Source organism: Pelodiscus sinensis, chromosome 23, assembly GCF_049634645.1.
Source record: "Pelodiscus sinensis isolate JC-2024 chromosome 23, ASM4963464v1, whole genome shotgun sequence".
NCBI lineage: Eukaryota > Metazoa > Chordata > Testudines > Trionychidae > Pelodiscus > Pelodiscus sinensis.
In genome coordinates this window covers 5,512,833-5,530,083 of record NC_134733.1, presented here as the reverse complement: position 1 = coordinate 5,530,083, position 17,251 = coordinate 5,512,833, and the positions used below count along the sequence as shown (strand labels likewise).

Below are 17,251 nucleotides of genomic sequence, written 5' to 3'. Positions count from 1 at the left end.
TAGACAGAGCTGGTGACTTGTGCAGAGAATCGTGATGTCATCACATGGGGAAAAGTGGGGTCCTGTCCTTGCCCCGTCACTCCCTCCTCCTGCACCTCCTCATGTATCCATGCACTGTCAGACACAATCACACCGACTCCCCTTACAGCCTGGGGGCATTGTGTGTGTCAGATGCCAAAGACGGAGCAAGTCTAAGGTGCTGCTCCACCCTTCACCCCTAGTATGGAATGAACCCAACCTATGCCCACTGCTCGAATTACACAGCAATCTTGGTAAGCGAATTGTACCCCTCTCGGCTGAGCTCAGGATCTTTGGGAGCAACGGGTACGTCCGGGAAAGACCACGTGAGTTTGGGGCAAAGAGAATTCACTAGAAACACTTGTGCTGACTCCTGTGTTCCAGGGCCCAGATTTTGGCTACGTGACCAGGGAGCCTCTGTTCGAGGTCGTCACCAGTCTCGACTCCTTCGGCAACCTGGAAGTCAGCCCTCCGGTGACTGTCAACGGGAAGGCGTATCCCCTGGGGAGGATCCTCATTGGAAGCAGCTTCCCCACGTAAGAGAAAGTTAGGAAGCCGGGGTGTTTCACAGCAATTGGGGCCATAAGAATACCCCAGTAGAGTTCTCTGCTCCACCTGCCTTCAGGTATAGAGCGTGTGGGTGTGTCTGTAAACAAATGGAGTCTGGCCTAGCCATCCTAGATCTGTCTTGCAGCTTGAACTGTGGTTGGTGGCACTTCAACAACAGATCTGGGGGACTGGTTTGGCCCGTTGTAACTTTCCATCGTTGGCATGTTTTAAACCAAGAACGGAAGTTTGGCTTAAATATCTGCTCTCGTTCAAACACACATTCATTCAGAGAAGTCCTACAACCTGTTCTACACAGCTCACGCTGATGATCACAATGGTCCAGTCTGGTCCTTGTTATCTATAACTCTGCGAAGGGGTAGTTGCAAAATCCAATTCGCAATTTGGGTTCAAATCGTCTCTCCCAATCCCCTCCAAAGATCAGCCATGTTTGGACTCCTCTGTAGTCATCAGTTATGAGTGACCACAGTTTAGAAAGGTCACAGGCTGACTTCTCTAAGTTGTGTTGGCTAGGGCAGTAATTAATTACCAAAAGTTTGCCATGACATTTTATCAGCATCGCCTTGGGGATGGATGTGTTAGGTGAGACCTGGGCTAGGACTGTCTTTCTGCACCAAGTGTATTTCATCCTCGTGAACATATTTATGGGTGTCTTTAGAACCTGAGGCCTAGTCCAGCACAATCGCCGGCCCTGAGGCCTAGTCTGCACCCTGAGGGGATCAGGTAGGGGGGTCCGGGCCCTCCCTCTCCACCGGACCCCAACCCAGGGCCCTATTAGTGGTGGGTGGTTCCCACCACCGGCTCGGCGGGGAGTTCTCCCTGAAATGCGCCGAGCCCACTGGGGGGGTCCCTGCCCCTTGCCCTGGGTTGCTTCCTACCCCAGCCCTGTGGCCAACGGAGACTCCACCTGGCGAAGCTGGGCTGGTGGCGGTGGCGGCGGCAGCAATGTTGGCAAGTCCCGTGTCTGGAGCAGCAGCGAAAGGGTTGTCCACCGCAGCGGGGCGGGTGGCCCCCGGAGTCGGCGTTGCGGGCGTGCTCGACCCGGAGACGGTAGCAGCAACGGCGGCGGGCCCAACGGTTCTGGTTCTAGCAGCAGGTCCGGCTGTGGCTCTGGGGTTCGGGCTGGAGCTCCTTCCTCCCCGGAGGTCAGCCCCAACTGAGCATCCCAACAGCCTTTTATACTGGGGCTGCACTGCGAGCATGCCCAACAGGGCTGTGGGGGAGGGGCACATTCTACCCAATAGACGGGCTCTCCGCCCCCCTGTTCAGTGCGGGGCAGGCTAGCCCCGTCACAGGGTGCAACAATCTTTTCTTCAATTCATCGTCATCCTCTCTGGGTCTCAGCTCTGAAATAGATGTTCTGGTTTTCTCCTTTGGCCAATTAACCACTAGATCGGCTGGGAGGAGGATGACCAAGGTGGTGAGAGACTTCCTCTATGCTCAGCAAGTCCAGTCGCCTGTGGAGCTCTACTCTGATTGGCTGACCGTGGGCCACGTGGATGAATTTGTGACCTTCGTGCCCCTCCCTGACAAAAAGGTGACTTGCCCAGGTGTCAGTTTTACAGGTGAAAGGAACAGGCTTCCAGGCCCTGCTGAGTTTTTGATGGGAATGACCAAGCTCTTTGGACATAATATTTGCCCTGCCTTTGAAAAATAAAACTGAAATGTAAAAGAGTCTAGGGGAGAACACAGCCGATGGACCTAGTGGCATGGGATGGTATTTTCGAAAGCACCTACAGGAGTTCAGATAGAGTTGAATGTCTAAGGCAGTGTTTCTTAAACGTTTTAAGACAGAGGAACACCAGACAATATTTTTTTTTTATGAGCAACACCAGGGACTTTCTGTTGAGCAAAAAAAGAGGCTGGGGAAAAGTTATTGAGGAAAAAAAAAAGGAGTGTCAGGGGGGAAGTTATTGAAGGGGAAAAAAAGTCGCCTGTTCCTTTAAGAGTGGCCATTTTGAACTCTGTTGTTCTCTGCAGCACACCTCCAACTGCCTCGCGGCACACCGGTGTGCCACGGAGCACAGTTTAAGAAACACTGGTCTAAGGCCATGCCTGCATTACAGAGCCTATGTTCATACTGGTAGGCTGTCGGAGAGAGGCACTGTAAGCCATCAGTAAGAGTTCTGTCAGCATAGCTACATCAAGTCCCCAGATAGGGTTGCCAGGTATTGAACTGGACAGCCTGCTATTTGCACCTTCCATCCGTTAAAAAAATTCAGAAAATACTGGACATCTAAAATGGCATCTAAAACAACTGCATTTTGGCCCTGGTCCACTTTTTTTTTTTTTTTTTTTTTTTTTTTTGTGCTCAACAACATTTCCTGCAGCTTTTTTTTTTTTTTCTCAGCAGAATTTTTTCCTGGCATTTTTTTTGTGGGGGGGTTCGGTATTCCTTGTGAAACCATCTGGCAACCCTATCCCCAGATGACATTAGCTTTGCCAACAGTAGCACTCTCCTCTCGGCATAGTCACAACTCCCCTGGGGTGTTGCCGGCATATAGATCGGCTAGGAGGTGTGATTTCCCCTCCCCCCCAGTCCAAGCCAACAGAACTGTGCTGGCACAACTTTGTCATATAGACGAGGCCTTTGTCCGCGAAGTTCCCTTGATCCTCCCTGCTTTTGTTCTGTCTGTGAGGTTCTTCAATAGCCTAGTCATATCAGACGCAAAGCCTACTCGTTTCTGAATGAACGAGAGAGGTCTAAAATGCGGGAGACAGAAAACAGCGCTCAGGAAGTTTAAAGGGGCATAGGGTTAATGCAGCATTTCGTGTGGACAAGCTGGTTTGAGCTGGTGTGGTAGCTGGTCAGCACCTTTCAGGATGCTCACAAGGAGACTTCGCTCCAGGAAGAGAACACTGGGACAACAGGGTCATAAGATGAACTTAGATCTTTGACCTACCCCCAAACAAATCAGACCAAAAATAAATGACCAGAAATACTTGAATCTGGAAAAGTATGAAATGATTCTGCATGTGACATGTGTGGGCACCAGTGGAGCACGTTAACCGAACTTCCCTGGCTGTAGCCATTATAATGGACAATTCAGTCCTCTTTGCCACTGCTGCTAGGCAAAACCTTCTTGCGCAGGCTCAGTACGTGTTTTGACGGAAGCAGCACGGTGGCTGTAAGAAGATCCAGCACAGCTGGTCTTTACAAATTACTCTCGCAAGCTTTGTAACTGGTGTGAGCGATTGCACGGACATGGAAGCACGTGTATAAGGTTCGCTGAAAGGCTCCAGGTGCTTCATAGCTTGGGAGGATCCAAGAAACTGCACCAACTAGTTGTGAGTTTCCAAATCTTGATGTGGTACTATAGGGAGAGCCCAAGGGAGAGGACAGTATAGGGTGTTAGAGTAACCTGGGCTCTTCCTGTTAGGTGACGTCTCCACTTGCCACGCCAGAGATTGATCTTCTGGCATTTGATTTAGCAGGTCTAGTAAAGACCTGCTAAATCAAACACTGAGGGCACTCCCAGTTGGCTGGTACTCTTCACAGTCGCAAGGAGTAAGGGACGTCGACGGGAGCATTTGCCCACTGTGAAGATGGCACCATGCTCAACTTAAGGTTATTTATATAGCTGGAGTTGTGTACCTTAAACCAACCTTCCCGGTCTAGTTTAGGACCTGGCTTTAGTTTCCTTTGCTCCTAGTAGCAGTCATTGACCAGAAGAAGTTTGTGTTTGGTGTAATGGACCCAAAGTGTTTTTGCTGCTGAGTTGTTAAATTATTATGGCTGCTCCTGATTATCATTTAATGCTTTTCTCTCTTTGACTCCCTTACTCCTCGCCTTTCTCCCAGCAATTCCGAATGCTCATGGCCAGTACATCGGCCTGCTACAAGCTCTTCCGAGACAAGCAGAAGGAGGGCCATGGAGAAGCCACCATGTTCAAAGGTACATTACTACATATCTGCTTCCTGGCAAAAAGAGGCCATCAGTAATGGAAGGCAATATGGCCTAGTGGGGAGAGCAAAGCTAGTGTTGAGAGACCTGAGTTCCATTCTCTGCCATTCTACTGTTTCATTGTGTGGCCCAGTCAGTTAGCTGCTTAGTGCCTCAGTTTCCCCAGCTGTAAAATGTGGCTAAAGGCACCGTCCCTCAGTGCAAGTTGTGGAGCCATATAACATGGCACTCCCCCAGACTCCCAGAATTGAAACATTGTGTCAGCAGATATGCCTTTCTGTCCCTGAAATAATTACTTATCACTGGACATTCTGTCTGAAGCGTTCCAATGTATTTTTCCCCTGCAGATGCATCTTATTTAATGTATTTATTTTCATTGCACTTCTGGACAAGCCAAAGAAGGGATTAGAGCTCGTTTACAGAGAAGGGGATTTGCAAAATGTTGATCTGGTGCATGGAATTTACTTGTATTTGAGTCTGATATATATCCAAAGTACCCCAGATGGGGGGAATTGATTATGTCTCCAAAAGGGCCATCTAAAGTGCTGAGGGAGGAGAGGGAGTGGGGGTTACCAAAGAGAAGATAGGGTTTGACACATTGGGGGAGGCCATTTTCTCCATCAAATCAGATATCCTGCCTTCAGGATGCATCAGTGGGAAAAGCCCACAATGCACCTGGCTAACTGATCAGTGATCTCCGAAGAGGAGGAGGACAGAAATTCTTCCCTAAGCCCAGCAGTGATTGTCTTACACTGGAAGAACGAAGCTGATGTATTTTTATTGTCAGCAACCATGATGGTTGTTAATGATCATAAATTATCCAGATTCCTGGATTTGCCTGTCTCTAATCCTCGCGACAGCCAATCCCACAAGATGACCTCCTGCTGAGGGTGCAATTTGCAAATGTCCCACGCAAGCCCTATTTTGAGATGTTGACTGAGACTTGAGCGATGCCTCTGCTCTGAGTTGACCCTCAGCCTAGTGATGAATTTTCCCCTGGATGAAATGCTAGTAAGTCTCTGGCTTGCTGCATCACATGGAGGACCTCAGACCTGCTAATACCGTCCTGGAAACTTGGTCCAGATTTTGCAGATTTTTTTACTCCAGCAGCTTTTCTCCCTTATTGGGCCCAAAGCGCCTTGATTTATTTTGTGTTGGCTCTGCCAGGGACTTAATCTCTGGTTTAAAATGAGGGAGATTACCAAGATGGTGCAGCTGTTGAATAATAAAGTGTCCATGAGCAATAAAGGCATTCGCTGGCTCATAGCACAAAAAGCAGCACTGGCAGTTTGGCCTGAGTACTTGGCTTGGGCACCTTCTAGTTATGAGTGGGATGAAATACACCCTCACGCCAGGGGCAAGGGCACCCCTTATGCTCTTCCGCCCATCTCTGATGGAGGCGTAGGTACTGATCGGATTCTCATCACCATAGTAACTGACAGCTTCATCCCCACAACACCCATGTGACGGAGAGAAATATCGTTAGCCACACGAGGCCCAGAGAGATGAAGGGCAACGTTCAGAGGAGGAGCACAGCTTTTCCATACCTCAGGCTTGAGGACTGTTGGGGAAATCTCACTCCCCTGGGGTACAGAGCCCCCAGAAGGGTCCGAGGCTGGAGGTCAAAGCAGTGAGGCAGGAGAGAAATCTAGAAGGAAAACTTTATTATGCATGCATGCAGGCTGACAGCTACCAGAGTGAGAGCAGCAGCAGCCCTGAGACAGGTACAGGGATCCTTTATATAGTATGCTCAGACAGTTTAGTTGTTGATTGTTTTCTTTAACATATCAAAGTCTCAGCAGAAGTACTCTGAGAGGTTTCTAGAAGTGCTAGAAGTAAGTTTTACAGAACAAAGGCACATGAGAACTTGAGTGAGGAGTCTACAAGGCAAACTGTGACAAAGATAAGAGTTTTACATGGCAATTTGTGACAGACTAGGAGTCTCCATGAACTTGAGATAGGAGGCATTGTAAGGGTCTTGATTAGAGTTAAGATGATTTCTCTCTGTTACAGGGAAAGAGGCCTGAAAAACTTTCAACCCTTACAGCAGTTTTCTTTTAGGGTGTGTCTAGACTACATGCCTCTGTCGTCAGAGGCATGTAGATTAGACACATAGGCAAAGGCAAATGAAGCCGCGATTTAAATGATTGCGGCTTCATTTAAATTTACATGGCTGCCGCGCTGAGCCGACAAACAGCTGATCAGCTGTTTGTCCGCTCAGCGCGCTAGTCTGGACGCTCCCCTGCCGACATCAAAGCCCTTTGTTGGCAGCTCCGTTATTCCTCGTGGGATGAGGTTTACCGGGGCTGCCGACAAAGGGCTTTGATGTCGGCAGGGGAGCGTCCAGACTAGCACGCTGAGCGGACAAACAGCTGATCAGCTGTTTGTCGGCTCAGCGCGGCAGCCATGTAAATTTAAATGAAGCCGCGATCATTTAAATCGCGGCTTCATTTGCCTTTGCCTATGTGTCTAATCTACATGCCTCTGACGACAGAGGCATGTAGTCTAGACACACCCTTAGAGAGTTTTGATTTCCTGCACAGTCCCCCCTTAGACACAATTGGAGTTATTTGATTTTTCTCCCACAGGACACAGCCCTGCTCATGTGATTTTTCAGTCGTTGAGTTGGGCCCCCACTGAAGTTTGCAGGAACCTTGGGCGCTCAGCACCCTTGCAAATCAGATGCAGAGCATCACCAGCCGGGCACCCAAAATCACAGGCCATATTTGGGAACTTTGGCCTTGTGGATTATCTACTTGGGGAGAAAGGCTAGAGCAGCCAGCCGGCACTAACTCCCATGTGAGCACTTTGGAAGTGTGTTACGTTAACCTGCACAAAGACACGCTTAGCACAAAGTGCATCCACGCAAGGAGGTAATCCAGAGCAGCTAATGCACATTAAAGTCACACCCTATCTGACTCCCCTCTCACTTCCCAAGTAGACGAACCCTTGGTGACTTGGGAACAGAGTAGGAGGGTGACAGAACTGGACTCTCCCAATCTCCTGAGCTGCTCGGCAGCGGAAAGGCTGGCTCCTGGGTGACTGTGGAAATTGCAGCGGAGTTGTTCTGTTGACTTCAGGATCAGGGCATGTGTCTTTTACAATTATTCATGGACCTGATGCAGATTCCGAGTTCAGGGTCTTCTGATCCAAGGGCTTGGTTTGACTCATTCTTTTCATAATTTTAAATACCTTGATCAAGGCTCCTGGAACCTAGAACTGGACATTCTATCACAGGCTGCTTACTTTGGCTGCCATTTCATTCATCTGATGGGTGATTTTGTTTCTCTGGGTAGGTTATTCTGGGACGGACACAAAACGGGTCACCATTAACAAGGTCCTGTCCAATGAGGTCATGGTGCAGGAGAACCAGTACGTACAGGTAAATAGCTACCCAGGGCTGAGCATGGGGTGTGGCATGTGTAGGCCAGTGCACCCCAAACAGCACAGAGCTGCTGCTGAGGGCAAGGGGAAAAAAGGGAGGTGGTGTTGTCCCGGTGAGCAAATACGTTTTTGCGAAGGCAGCGTTTTCATTCCCTAGGTCAGTGTTTCCCAAATGGTATTCCGTGGAACTAAGGGTTCCGTGAGAAAATTCTATTACAACAACATTTTATGATTTTTAAAAAAAAATGAATATTTAAGCATTTATGAATTTTATTGAAAACCATTTTCATGTGTGTTTGCCACGATATGTGTCCCTGTGTAAGGCCGGCTTAGTCAGAGAGGGGGGACGATGATGTCACTACTTAGCGCTGTGCGCACAGCCGGTCAGTGATGCGATCGCCTGTGATATCCAACCGTCAATCCCCGTCCTCACTCTCAGGCAGCGTGGATCCCGTGGGTGACTGAATACGAATAGACTAGTGCCGCGTCGGACAAAGTCGACGTTTCAGCTATCAAACCAGTTGCTTGTATGGGAGTTACTTCAGTATAGTTGTGTGATTTCTTGTATTTAAAAATGTAACCGTGACAAATATAAATTGATTATGATCCATTAATCTACGTAGCCACAATACATAACAATAATACTTATGTCATGACCTTGTTTTATTATTATCCTTATTTATTTGTGGTCTACTTTTTCAGCTCCATAGATAAGACTGGGTATGTCTACACTACCACCCTAGTTCGAACGAGGTGTACAGATAGTTCGGAATGGCTTGCTAGTTCGAACTATCTAGCCCGTGCCGCATGTAGCCACGTGGGGTTCGAACAAGCCGGCATTTAAAAATGGCGCCGGCCGGCTTATGCAAATGAAGCCCGGGAAATTCAAATCCCGGGCTTCATTTGCAAGTGCGGTATGCCTACATTACCACCCTAGTTCGAACTAGCGGGGTAGTGTAGACATACCCACTGTTATTAGGGGGTCTGCAAAATTCTTTTGAGTTTAAAAGGGTTCAGAGGCCAAATACAATTGGGAAACACTGCCCTAATGAGAGCACTGAGGGACGGAACCCTTCCTATTGTATGGACTCTGGAGGGCGGTTCCCACGCCAGGTGAAACGGAATGTTCTACAAAAGACAGGAGATCAGAATGGATGAGTGATTGATTCAAAAGCATGGACCATTAGGACCACTAGTCTGACCCCCTGTATATACACAGGTCAAAGAGCTTCCCCAATGTATTTCCTAGAGCAGATGTTTTAGAGCAGTGGTCACCAACCAGTCGATCGGGATCTACCGGTAGATCTTGGAGCCTCTGACAGGTGATCCTGACAGGTTTGGCCAAGAGGCTGTCAAGGGCTGGCTCTTCAGCTGCCCCTTCCCCCCACTGCTGCACATCTCCTGCCCTTTGCCTTGGAACTGCCCCTCCCCGCGAGCCTCCTGCTTGCTGTGCAGGCCGGGGGAGGGAGAGGAGGGAGCACTGATGACAGGGTGCCCCCTCCCTCCCTGTATTCTGTCTCCACAGAATGGGGGGGGGGGCACAATGGAGCTTGGAGGAAGTTTTCTGGCTTCTTTTGGGAGTGATGCAGGGCCAGGGCAGGGGTGAGTCTGTCTTAGCCCCACTGCACCACCACCCAGGAGCCTCCAGCAGTGTCAGCTCCAAACCCCTGCCCTAGTCATGAACGCCCTCCTGCACCCCAAGGCCCTGCCTCAGCCCTGAGCCCCCTGGACCCAAACCTAGGGTTGCCAGGTGTCCAATATTCACCTGGACAGTCCGGTATTTGCGGGCTCTGTCTGGTAAAAAAAAAAAAAAAAACAAGAAATACCGGATACGTGAAATGTCCAGTATTTCCTGTTTCCCAAGGATGGAAGCCCACTGGGGACAATTTTCCCCTGCCGTGTCTGGCAGGGGCAGGGGAGTGAGGAGCGCGGCAGAGGCATAGCAAAGGGAGGTGGAAGGGGGCACTTGTCGGGCACCACACTAGAGGAGCGCTGGGCTGGGGTGGGAGCTCTGGCCCACATGACCAGGAGAGACCCGGACGCTGGCCACATGATGCCTCCCTAAATATCAGCCGTGGCCAACCCAAAAGTGCGGCTCATGAAGCCGCTTCTGCTTCCCTGTGCATACCGGGTCAGAGCTGTGGGGTTTTAAAAATGGCGCCCAAGATGGCAGCCGTCTTAAAGAGCCTCCTCCTTTTAAAAAAATAAGAATAATTCTTTCGGTTTTGCTCGACAGCTTTGGTCTCCCCCTTTTTTCTTTTCCTCAACAGAATTTTTTCCCTGTGTTTTTTTTTTGGGGGGGGGGGTATTTTTTGTTAAACCATCTAGCAACCTTACCCAAACTCCTTTACAGAGCCTATACCCTGAACCTCCTCCTGTACCCCAACTCCCTGCTCCAAGCTCAGCTCAGAGCCCTGCTATCACTCCAAATCCCTTAATTCCGTGTTTCTCAAACTGTGGGTCCCGACCCTCCAGGGAGTCGTGTGCATCTTAGAGGGGGGTTGTGGTATCACACAGTTTGAGAACTCCTGCCTTAACCCAAGACCAGAGCCTGTGTCCCAACCCTCTGTCCCTCCCTAGGGAAAAGGAGAGAGAAAGGGGGAGGGAGGACTGAGTGAGCAGGGCCTCAGAGAAGAGGCATGAAGGAGGCGGATTAGGGTATCTGGATCTGAGGTAGAATCTGGATTGCACTTACGTTCAAAAAGTGATCTTGTACTTTAGAAGGTTGGAGACCCCTGGCTTAGAAGAACATCCAATCTTGCTTTGAAAATTGTGAGTGACACAGGATCTATCATGACCCTGGAAAACTTGTTCTTGCCATTAAAAATGTAAACCTTAGCTCCTGTCTGAGCTGTCTAGCTTCAATTCCCAGCCAGTGGATCAGGTTATATCTTTTTCCGCTAATTAGAGAACCCGTTCTTAAATATTTGTTGCCCATTTAAGTACCCACATAGCTCATGTCACGCCTTAACCTTCTCTTTGTCAAGCTAAATTAATCGAGCTCCTTTCAGTCTACCACTACAAGGCATCTTTTCCGATCCTTTACTCATTCTCGGGGCTCTGCTCTGATATAATTATCCCTTCTGGCCTCAAATGCCAGGAATCAACAGTGGGACAAGGGAGTAGAATCAGTAAATCTTCAGGTCTCTAAGGGCAGTGATGAGCAACCACATGCGGTCCACTAGGGATTCACCTGCAGCCCGTGGACCCTCTGGCTGCTCCCCTCCCCCCCGCACCTCTTGCACACCAGCACACCGGAGCCCCGCACTTCCTGCTCCTCCCACCTCCCTCCCAATACTTTTGGAGGAGCCGCAAATGGCTTGATTTTCGCTCCATCCCCGCTCCTCCCTCTCCCAGAGCTGGAACATCACAAATCAGCTGTTTGCAGCATTCCAACTCCGGGAGGCAAGGTGAGCAATGGGAACCGAACCCAGAAGTACTGGGAGGTAAGGGGAGGAGCGGAAGAGTGCAGGGCTCCAGTGCCCTGGTGCACGAGAGGCGCGTGGTAGAAATGGGGAGAGAGGAAATCATGGGGTGGAACCCCAGTGGGCCCGCCCACCTTCCTGGTTGCCCATCTCTCTCCAAGAGGGACCTGGACAATACGTTTCCAGGCTCTCTCAGGGGCCTCCCTCCCTGCTTCGGAGTCGAGGATGAAGATAAGTCTGGTGATCCTGTGTGCCAGCTGCCTGAACATTTTCACATTAGCCTCATTGTTTGCATTGCTAATGCAACTGCAACTTACTCATGCGAGGGAAGCAAGCAGATTTCAGGAGGAGCCAGGATTACCTGGTTATCAGAATTACAGATCTAGCAGGGATCTCGAGTGGTCACCTAGTCCAGTGTTTCTCAACTTTTTTTTTTTTTATAAAGTACCCCCTTTAAAAAAAATTATAAGTACCCCCAGTACCTAAAATTTTCAGACACGCACAATTTTTTCTACCACTGCAACACGTTTGTTTAAACAACTTAATTGTAGCCAGACGGGCGATGAGATTTTTGGGTGTAAAAAGTACAAAAATAATAAAGCGCTGTAAAGCTTCAAACAAAAATTCAGTTTTCTCCAAATTTCAGTTTTGTACTCGTACCACTGACCTAGTCCATCCCTCTGTGCTGAGGCAGGACCAAGTACAGCTAGACTATCCCATGACATGTTTACCCTCCTGTCCAGCGCTGCATTGACTGGAACCGAGACATCCTCAAGAAGGAGCTGGGGCTGACAGACAAAGACATCATCGACCTCCCTGCGCTCTTCAAGATCGACAAGCTGGGCAAAGCTATGGCCTATTTCCCCAACATGGTGAGGCCCATCCCCTGAGACTGGTTGGTGTGGTGCCCTACCCATTAGGTTTCAATGGGAATACGGTGCCTGTCATGATCGTAGTAGGCACATAGACCATGAACATTCAACGATACAGGCAAAATGTCCACCGTCAACACCGAAATGAACCACTAAACCCTAAGGCTACGTCTACACTGGCATGATTTTCCGGAAATGCTTTTAACGGAAAAGTTTTCCGTTAAAAGCATTTTCGGAAAAGCGCGTCTAGATTGGCAGGACGCTTTTCCGGAAAACACTTTTTGCGGAAAAGTGTCCATGGCCAATGTAGATGCGCTTTTCTGCAAAAAAGCCCCGATCGTCATTTTCGCGATCGGGGCTTTTTTGTGGAAAACACTACTGTGCTGTCTACAGTGGCCCTTTTCTGGAACAGTTTTCCGGAAAAAGACTTTTGCCCGAATGGGAGCAGCATAATTTTTCCAGATTTTCCGGAAATTCAAGCGGCCAGTGTAGACAGCTGGCAAGTTTTTCCGGAAAAGCGGCTGATTTTCCGGAAAAACTTGCCAGTGTAGACACAGCCCAAATGTCTCTGCTCCTGAGAATTAAGTTTAGGGTTGATGTTTCTGGGTGACCAATTTGGGACTCGGTGGATCTGATTTTCAGAGCTGCTAAGCAACTGCATCTCCACTGATTTCCTGAGGAGTCACAGATGCTCAGCCATTCTGCAAATGGGGCCCCAAGCTGTGTTCCCTGTAAGCTGAGCACTTAGATGGCTACCCAGGAGAGATTCAAATGCCACCCAGCTGATTAGCAGAGCGCCCAGAGCCAGCAGCATGTGTTTTTGCTGGTGGTGCACATGTTCACATGCCTCAGTGCACATAACAAAATTTATTCCACACATGGATAGAAAACTTTGGCCCCGAGGTGTCTCCTACGGGACACCCAAAATATAGTGATTTTTTTAAAAATTAGGCCTAAATAAATGGACTGTCCTGGCACCTCACCCACAATCTCAGCAAACATCGGGTTTTGCAGCCCAAGGAAAGGGAAGCAAATCCCAGCGTTCAGAGCCTGCAGTTAAGAACACTTTGCTTTAAACACTCAGATGTTCAAACTGTGGATGTGAATGGCTAGTCAACTATCAAAGCAAATGCTTATCGAATAGTTGACAGGCTAGTCGACTAGTCGCTTCCCACCCCCCTTACGGCCACTATTAGAAAGAGGCAGCAAGGGGAGGCGAAAGGAGGGGGTACTTAAAAGTGTCAGTGCCACGTGCAGCCTGGGGCCAGACCCTGGGCTCCACACAGTGCTGCCACTTTGAAACGCCACATGCAGCCTAGGGCCGGCTGGGGTGTCCCCAGGCTGCACGCGGCATTTCAAAGCGGCAGCACCACATGGAGCCTGGGATCAGGAGCGGAGTCCCCAGCTGACCACGGGCTCCACGTGGCGCTTTCGCCTTTGAAGTGTAGCACAACCCTAGGGCTGTTGCTACTCTTCAGAGGCGGAGGCGCCCTGTCGACTAATCGACTCTTTGATTAGTCAATTACTCGATATTTAACATCCCTAGTTCAAAGCCAACTTGGGTAGCTCAGTTGAGCCATGGTCAGGGTGAAGCGCAAAGGAAGGGACAGAATAAAAGTTACAGCATCTGTGGGATAAAGAGCCGTTGTTGTGCCAGATCAGTGGCTCTCAACGTGTGGTCAGCAGACCACTAGCAGTCCACGACCATCTTGCAGGTGGGCTGCAGGTTCAGGACTCCCCCCCACCACAGTGGGGAGCCTGCATTGGCGCTCCAGCCCTGCCCCCCTGCAGGGTTGGAGCACCAGTGCCAGCTTCCTGCTTGGGGGAGGGTGGAAGCCTTCAGCCTCACAGGCCAGACCCGGCTCACAAGGGGCGGAAGCAGCTCCATGTGCTGCCACTGCCGCTTCCTCTTCCGCTACCTTTGTGGCTGGAGGAATGGCAGTGCAGGGAACCACTCACCGGAAGCTTTTTCCTGCTGCTTCCATTGGCTGGAATCCCGGCCAATGGGAGCAGCAAGGGGCGGTGCCTGGAGGTAGCAAGGGGCACAAAACCAGCTAAGTACCCCCATCCCCATCACATACACCTTTCCCACTGAGACTCTCCATCCCAACCCGCTCCTGCACCCTACCTCTGACCCAAACCTCACACCCCCGTTCCCTTCTGCACCCATTTTGTCATCATGGGTGGTTGGCTGGTGGTCTGTGGAAAGGTTTGCATTGAAGGGGGTGGGCTGCGGGCCAAAATCTTTGAGAACTATTGTGCTAGACCGATATCTGGTGGGGGATTTGCTGATGAAATTGATGAAGAAGTCCATCCATCCCTTTGTTGAAACCAAAATTGTTTGTGGGAATGTATCCATTTCGGCCACCCTTCCACTAGAACATGCTTCTCACGTGCAGAATGGAATTTCTGGTCCACACCTGAGCAAGCAGAATAGCCAGCAGGTTAGAACGGGGACTTCTCCCACAAGTGCCTTCACTATCAGGCTAGTCTGGTCGCTCCCATTTTTTTGCAAAACGCTTCCAAAAGTCACCGCTTCATCCTGATGCTGAACAGGAAAAAACGTAAAATCGTAAGAATGGTCACAGTAGGATCCCCATTTCCCACCCACCTCCCATTGGCCCCTTGAATTGCAGCCAGAGGCCAATTAGAAGCAATGCAGGCTCCAAAGCACGTGAGTAATGTGCTGCGTGGGGGTTTGTTCTGACCCGCAGTTTACCAGGGAAGCCACTGAGGGACACAAGATGTCGGAGCCACCTTTGGGTCCTATCTCGGCCACTAGCCTTTTTTATTCTGTATGTTAAGGTGATGTTTAAGCCAACACACACTCAGTACAGGCAGTCCCCGGGTTACATGGATCCGACTTACATCAGATCCCTACTTACAAACGGGGTGAGGCAACCCCGCACTAGCTGCTTCCCCCCAGCAGACCAGGGAGACGCGAAGCTAGCGCCCCCCTCCCCCAGCAGACCAGGGAGACGCGAAGCTAGCGCCCTCCTCCCAGAAGACCAGGGAGACGCGAAGCTAGCGCCCCCCCCCAGCAGACCAGGGAGACGCGGAGCGGCTTTTCTCAGCACACACCTCGGCTTGAGAATAAAGGACTGAGGGAAGTGAGGTGTGGGAGAATAAAACTGAGCTCTGGAGAAATGTTTGGCTAGAGTTTCCCCTACAATATGTACCAGTTCCGACTTACATACAAATTCAACTTAAGAACAAACCTACAGTCCCTATCTTGTACGTAACCCGGGGACTGCCTGTACTCCGCTCGTTGGCTTCCCTGAAATGCAATAACCTGGGATCTCCTCCCTCACTGCGCAGGTGAACATGATTGTCCTCTCCCGAGACCTGGGAATCCCGAAGCCATTCGGGCCGGTCATCGATGGAGACTGCTGCTTGGAAGTCCACGTCCGCTCTCTGCTCGAGCCCCTCGGGCTGATGTGCAGCTTCATTGACGACATTTCCTCCTACCATAAGATGCTGGGGGAGGTCCATTGTGGCACCAATGTCCATCGCAAGCCCTTCTCCTTCAAGTGGTGGCACGTGGACCCCTAGCCCCCTGCGGGTGGAGAGTCCTGCACTCGGAGCTCCCTTGCAGGTTCCGTTTTTTGTGGGTTGGCTGCTTGCTTGAGGTTGGTCAAATGACTCTCTAGAACTTGGGTACGGAGTCTCAGTGCCGTGCTTTGGCAGCCCTGTGTGTGATGTGTTTCGCCCATTAGGGGGAAAGTCTTCCAGCCAAGTGCCATTCTAGTTTGCATGCTGCAGGTCCCAGCCCAGTCCATCCTGGGCTTTCTCAAGCCTTTGGAGGTCATGGCAGCTGGAGGTTGAACTGGTCAGGGGCATTATACCATAGAGACCATGGTAACAAAAGCCATCTGGTGGCAGTGATTTGTGATCATGATAATAAAGTGGAAAACGCGTGGAAATCTGCTGGACTTCTCTTTAAGCAAGCACACCCTTGCGGCACTCATTCTCTGCATTGCACGGTTCTCCATGTGCGTTCTTCATGAGAGGCAGCAGCCAAGACTTCAGCCGCCGACAGGTGCGAGTTCTGATCTGCCTGGTACATTTCACAGCACACAAACCGAGACGTCCGGCACAAACATACAATGCTCCTGCTGGAAGGTTGCAATGTAACACAACTGCATTTCTGAGAAATCAGCATAACACACAAGAACGCACAAGGCTGAGACAGACAAAGCCGGATGCTCCCTAAAGCAGCAAGGCACAACTCACCCCACCTTGCTGGCTGGAGAATGGCTGCCATTAGACACACCTCACATAGTTCCCTATGGAACCCTCTAGCACAGTGTTTCTCAACCTTTTTATATAAAGTACCCCTTTTTCAAAAAAAAAAAAGTTTAAGTATAAATTATAATTATAAGTGCCCCCCATGCCTACAGTTTTCAGACACACAATCTTTTTTCTACCATTGCAACACATTTGTTTAAACATCTTAATCGTAGCTGGGCAGGCAATGACATTTTTGGGGTGTAAACAGTACAAAAATAACAAAGAGCTGTAAAACTTCAAAAAAATGCAGTTTTCTCCAAATTTCTGTCGTGTTGACGTACCCCCCCAGACTTCTCTCGAGTACCCCTAAGGGAACTCGTACCATTGGTTGAGAAACACTGCACTAGCAAGCAGGTCTAGGACCCTCGCCTTCTCTCTTAAAGTGATACCTTGCAATTCCAACGCAGTCCACAATACACCACGTGGCTTCCATCATTTTCCTTGAGAGATTCCTCCATAGATCCCGTTGCCTGCAAGATGTTCCCCTCTTGTCAGCCTAGTTTTCCCTTTCTTAATTTCATCCCTTTATGCCCAGTTGTGCCTCTCTGCACACCTTAAATATTTTCTTTGTAGTATTTACATGCCTCAGTGGAGAGCATTACGTTTGTGCATCACCCAGACCCGGCATAAATCTTTCCTTATAAATCAATCAGTCCTACAACCTTTCTTCATCATGTGGCTCTTGTTTATACTTCCCCGGCACGTTTTTACCTATTGGCCCTGAGGTACAGAGCGGGATACAGTACTTAGAGGTGGGGGCTCTCCAGAGCTGCAGAGAGAGGGTCCATCAT

The 17,251-nt window shown here is 49.8% G+C and overlaps 1 protein-coding gene across 1 annotated transcript in view; it reads left to right on the top strand.

The window, feature by feature from the left end:
• LOC102445544 (protein-arginine deiminase type-2) overlaps positions 1-16,093 on the top strand; it is an 87,245-nt gene extending 71,152 nt beyond the window's left edge. Inside the window, exons 11-16 of the mRNA XM_075906208.1 lie at positions 403-554; positions 1,978-2,122; positions 4,387-4,480; positions 7,786-7,871; positions 12,042-12,170; positions 15,489-16,093. Coding sequence (XP_075762323.1) covers positions 403-554; positions 1,978-2,122; positions 4,387-4,480; positions 7,786-7,871; positions 12,042-12,170; positions 15,489-15,722 — 840 coding nt within the window. The 3' untranslated portion in view covers positions 15,723-16,093. The remainder of the gene's footprint in view (positions 1-402; positions 555-1,977; positions 2,123-4,386; positions 4,481-7,785; positions 7,872-12,041; positions 12,171-15,488) is intronic.
• Positions 16,094-17,251: the final 1,158 nt, after the last annotated feature.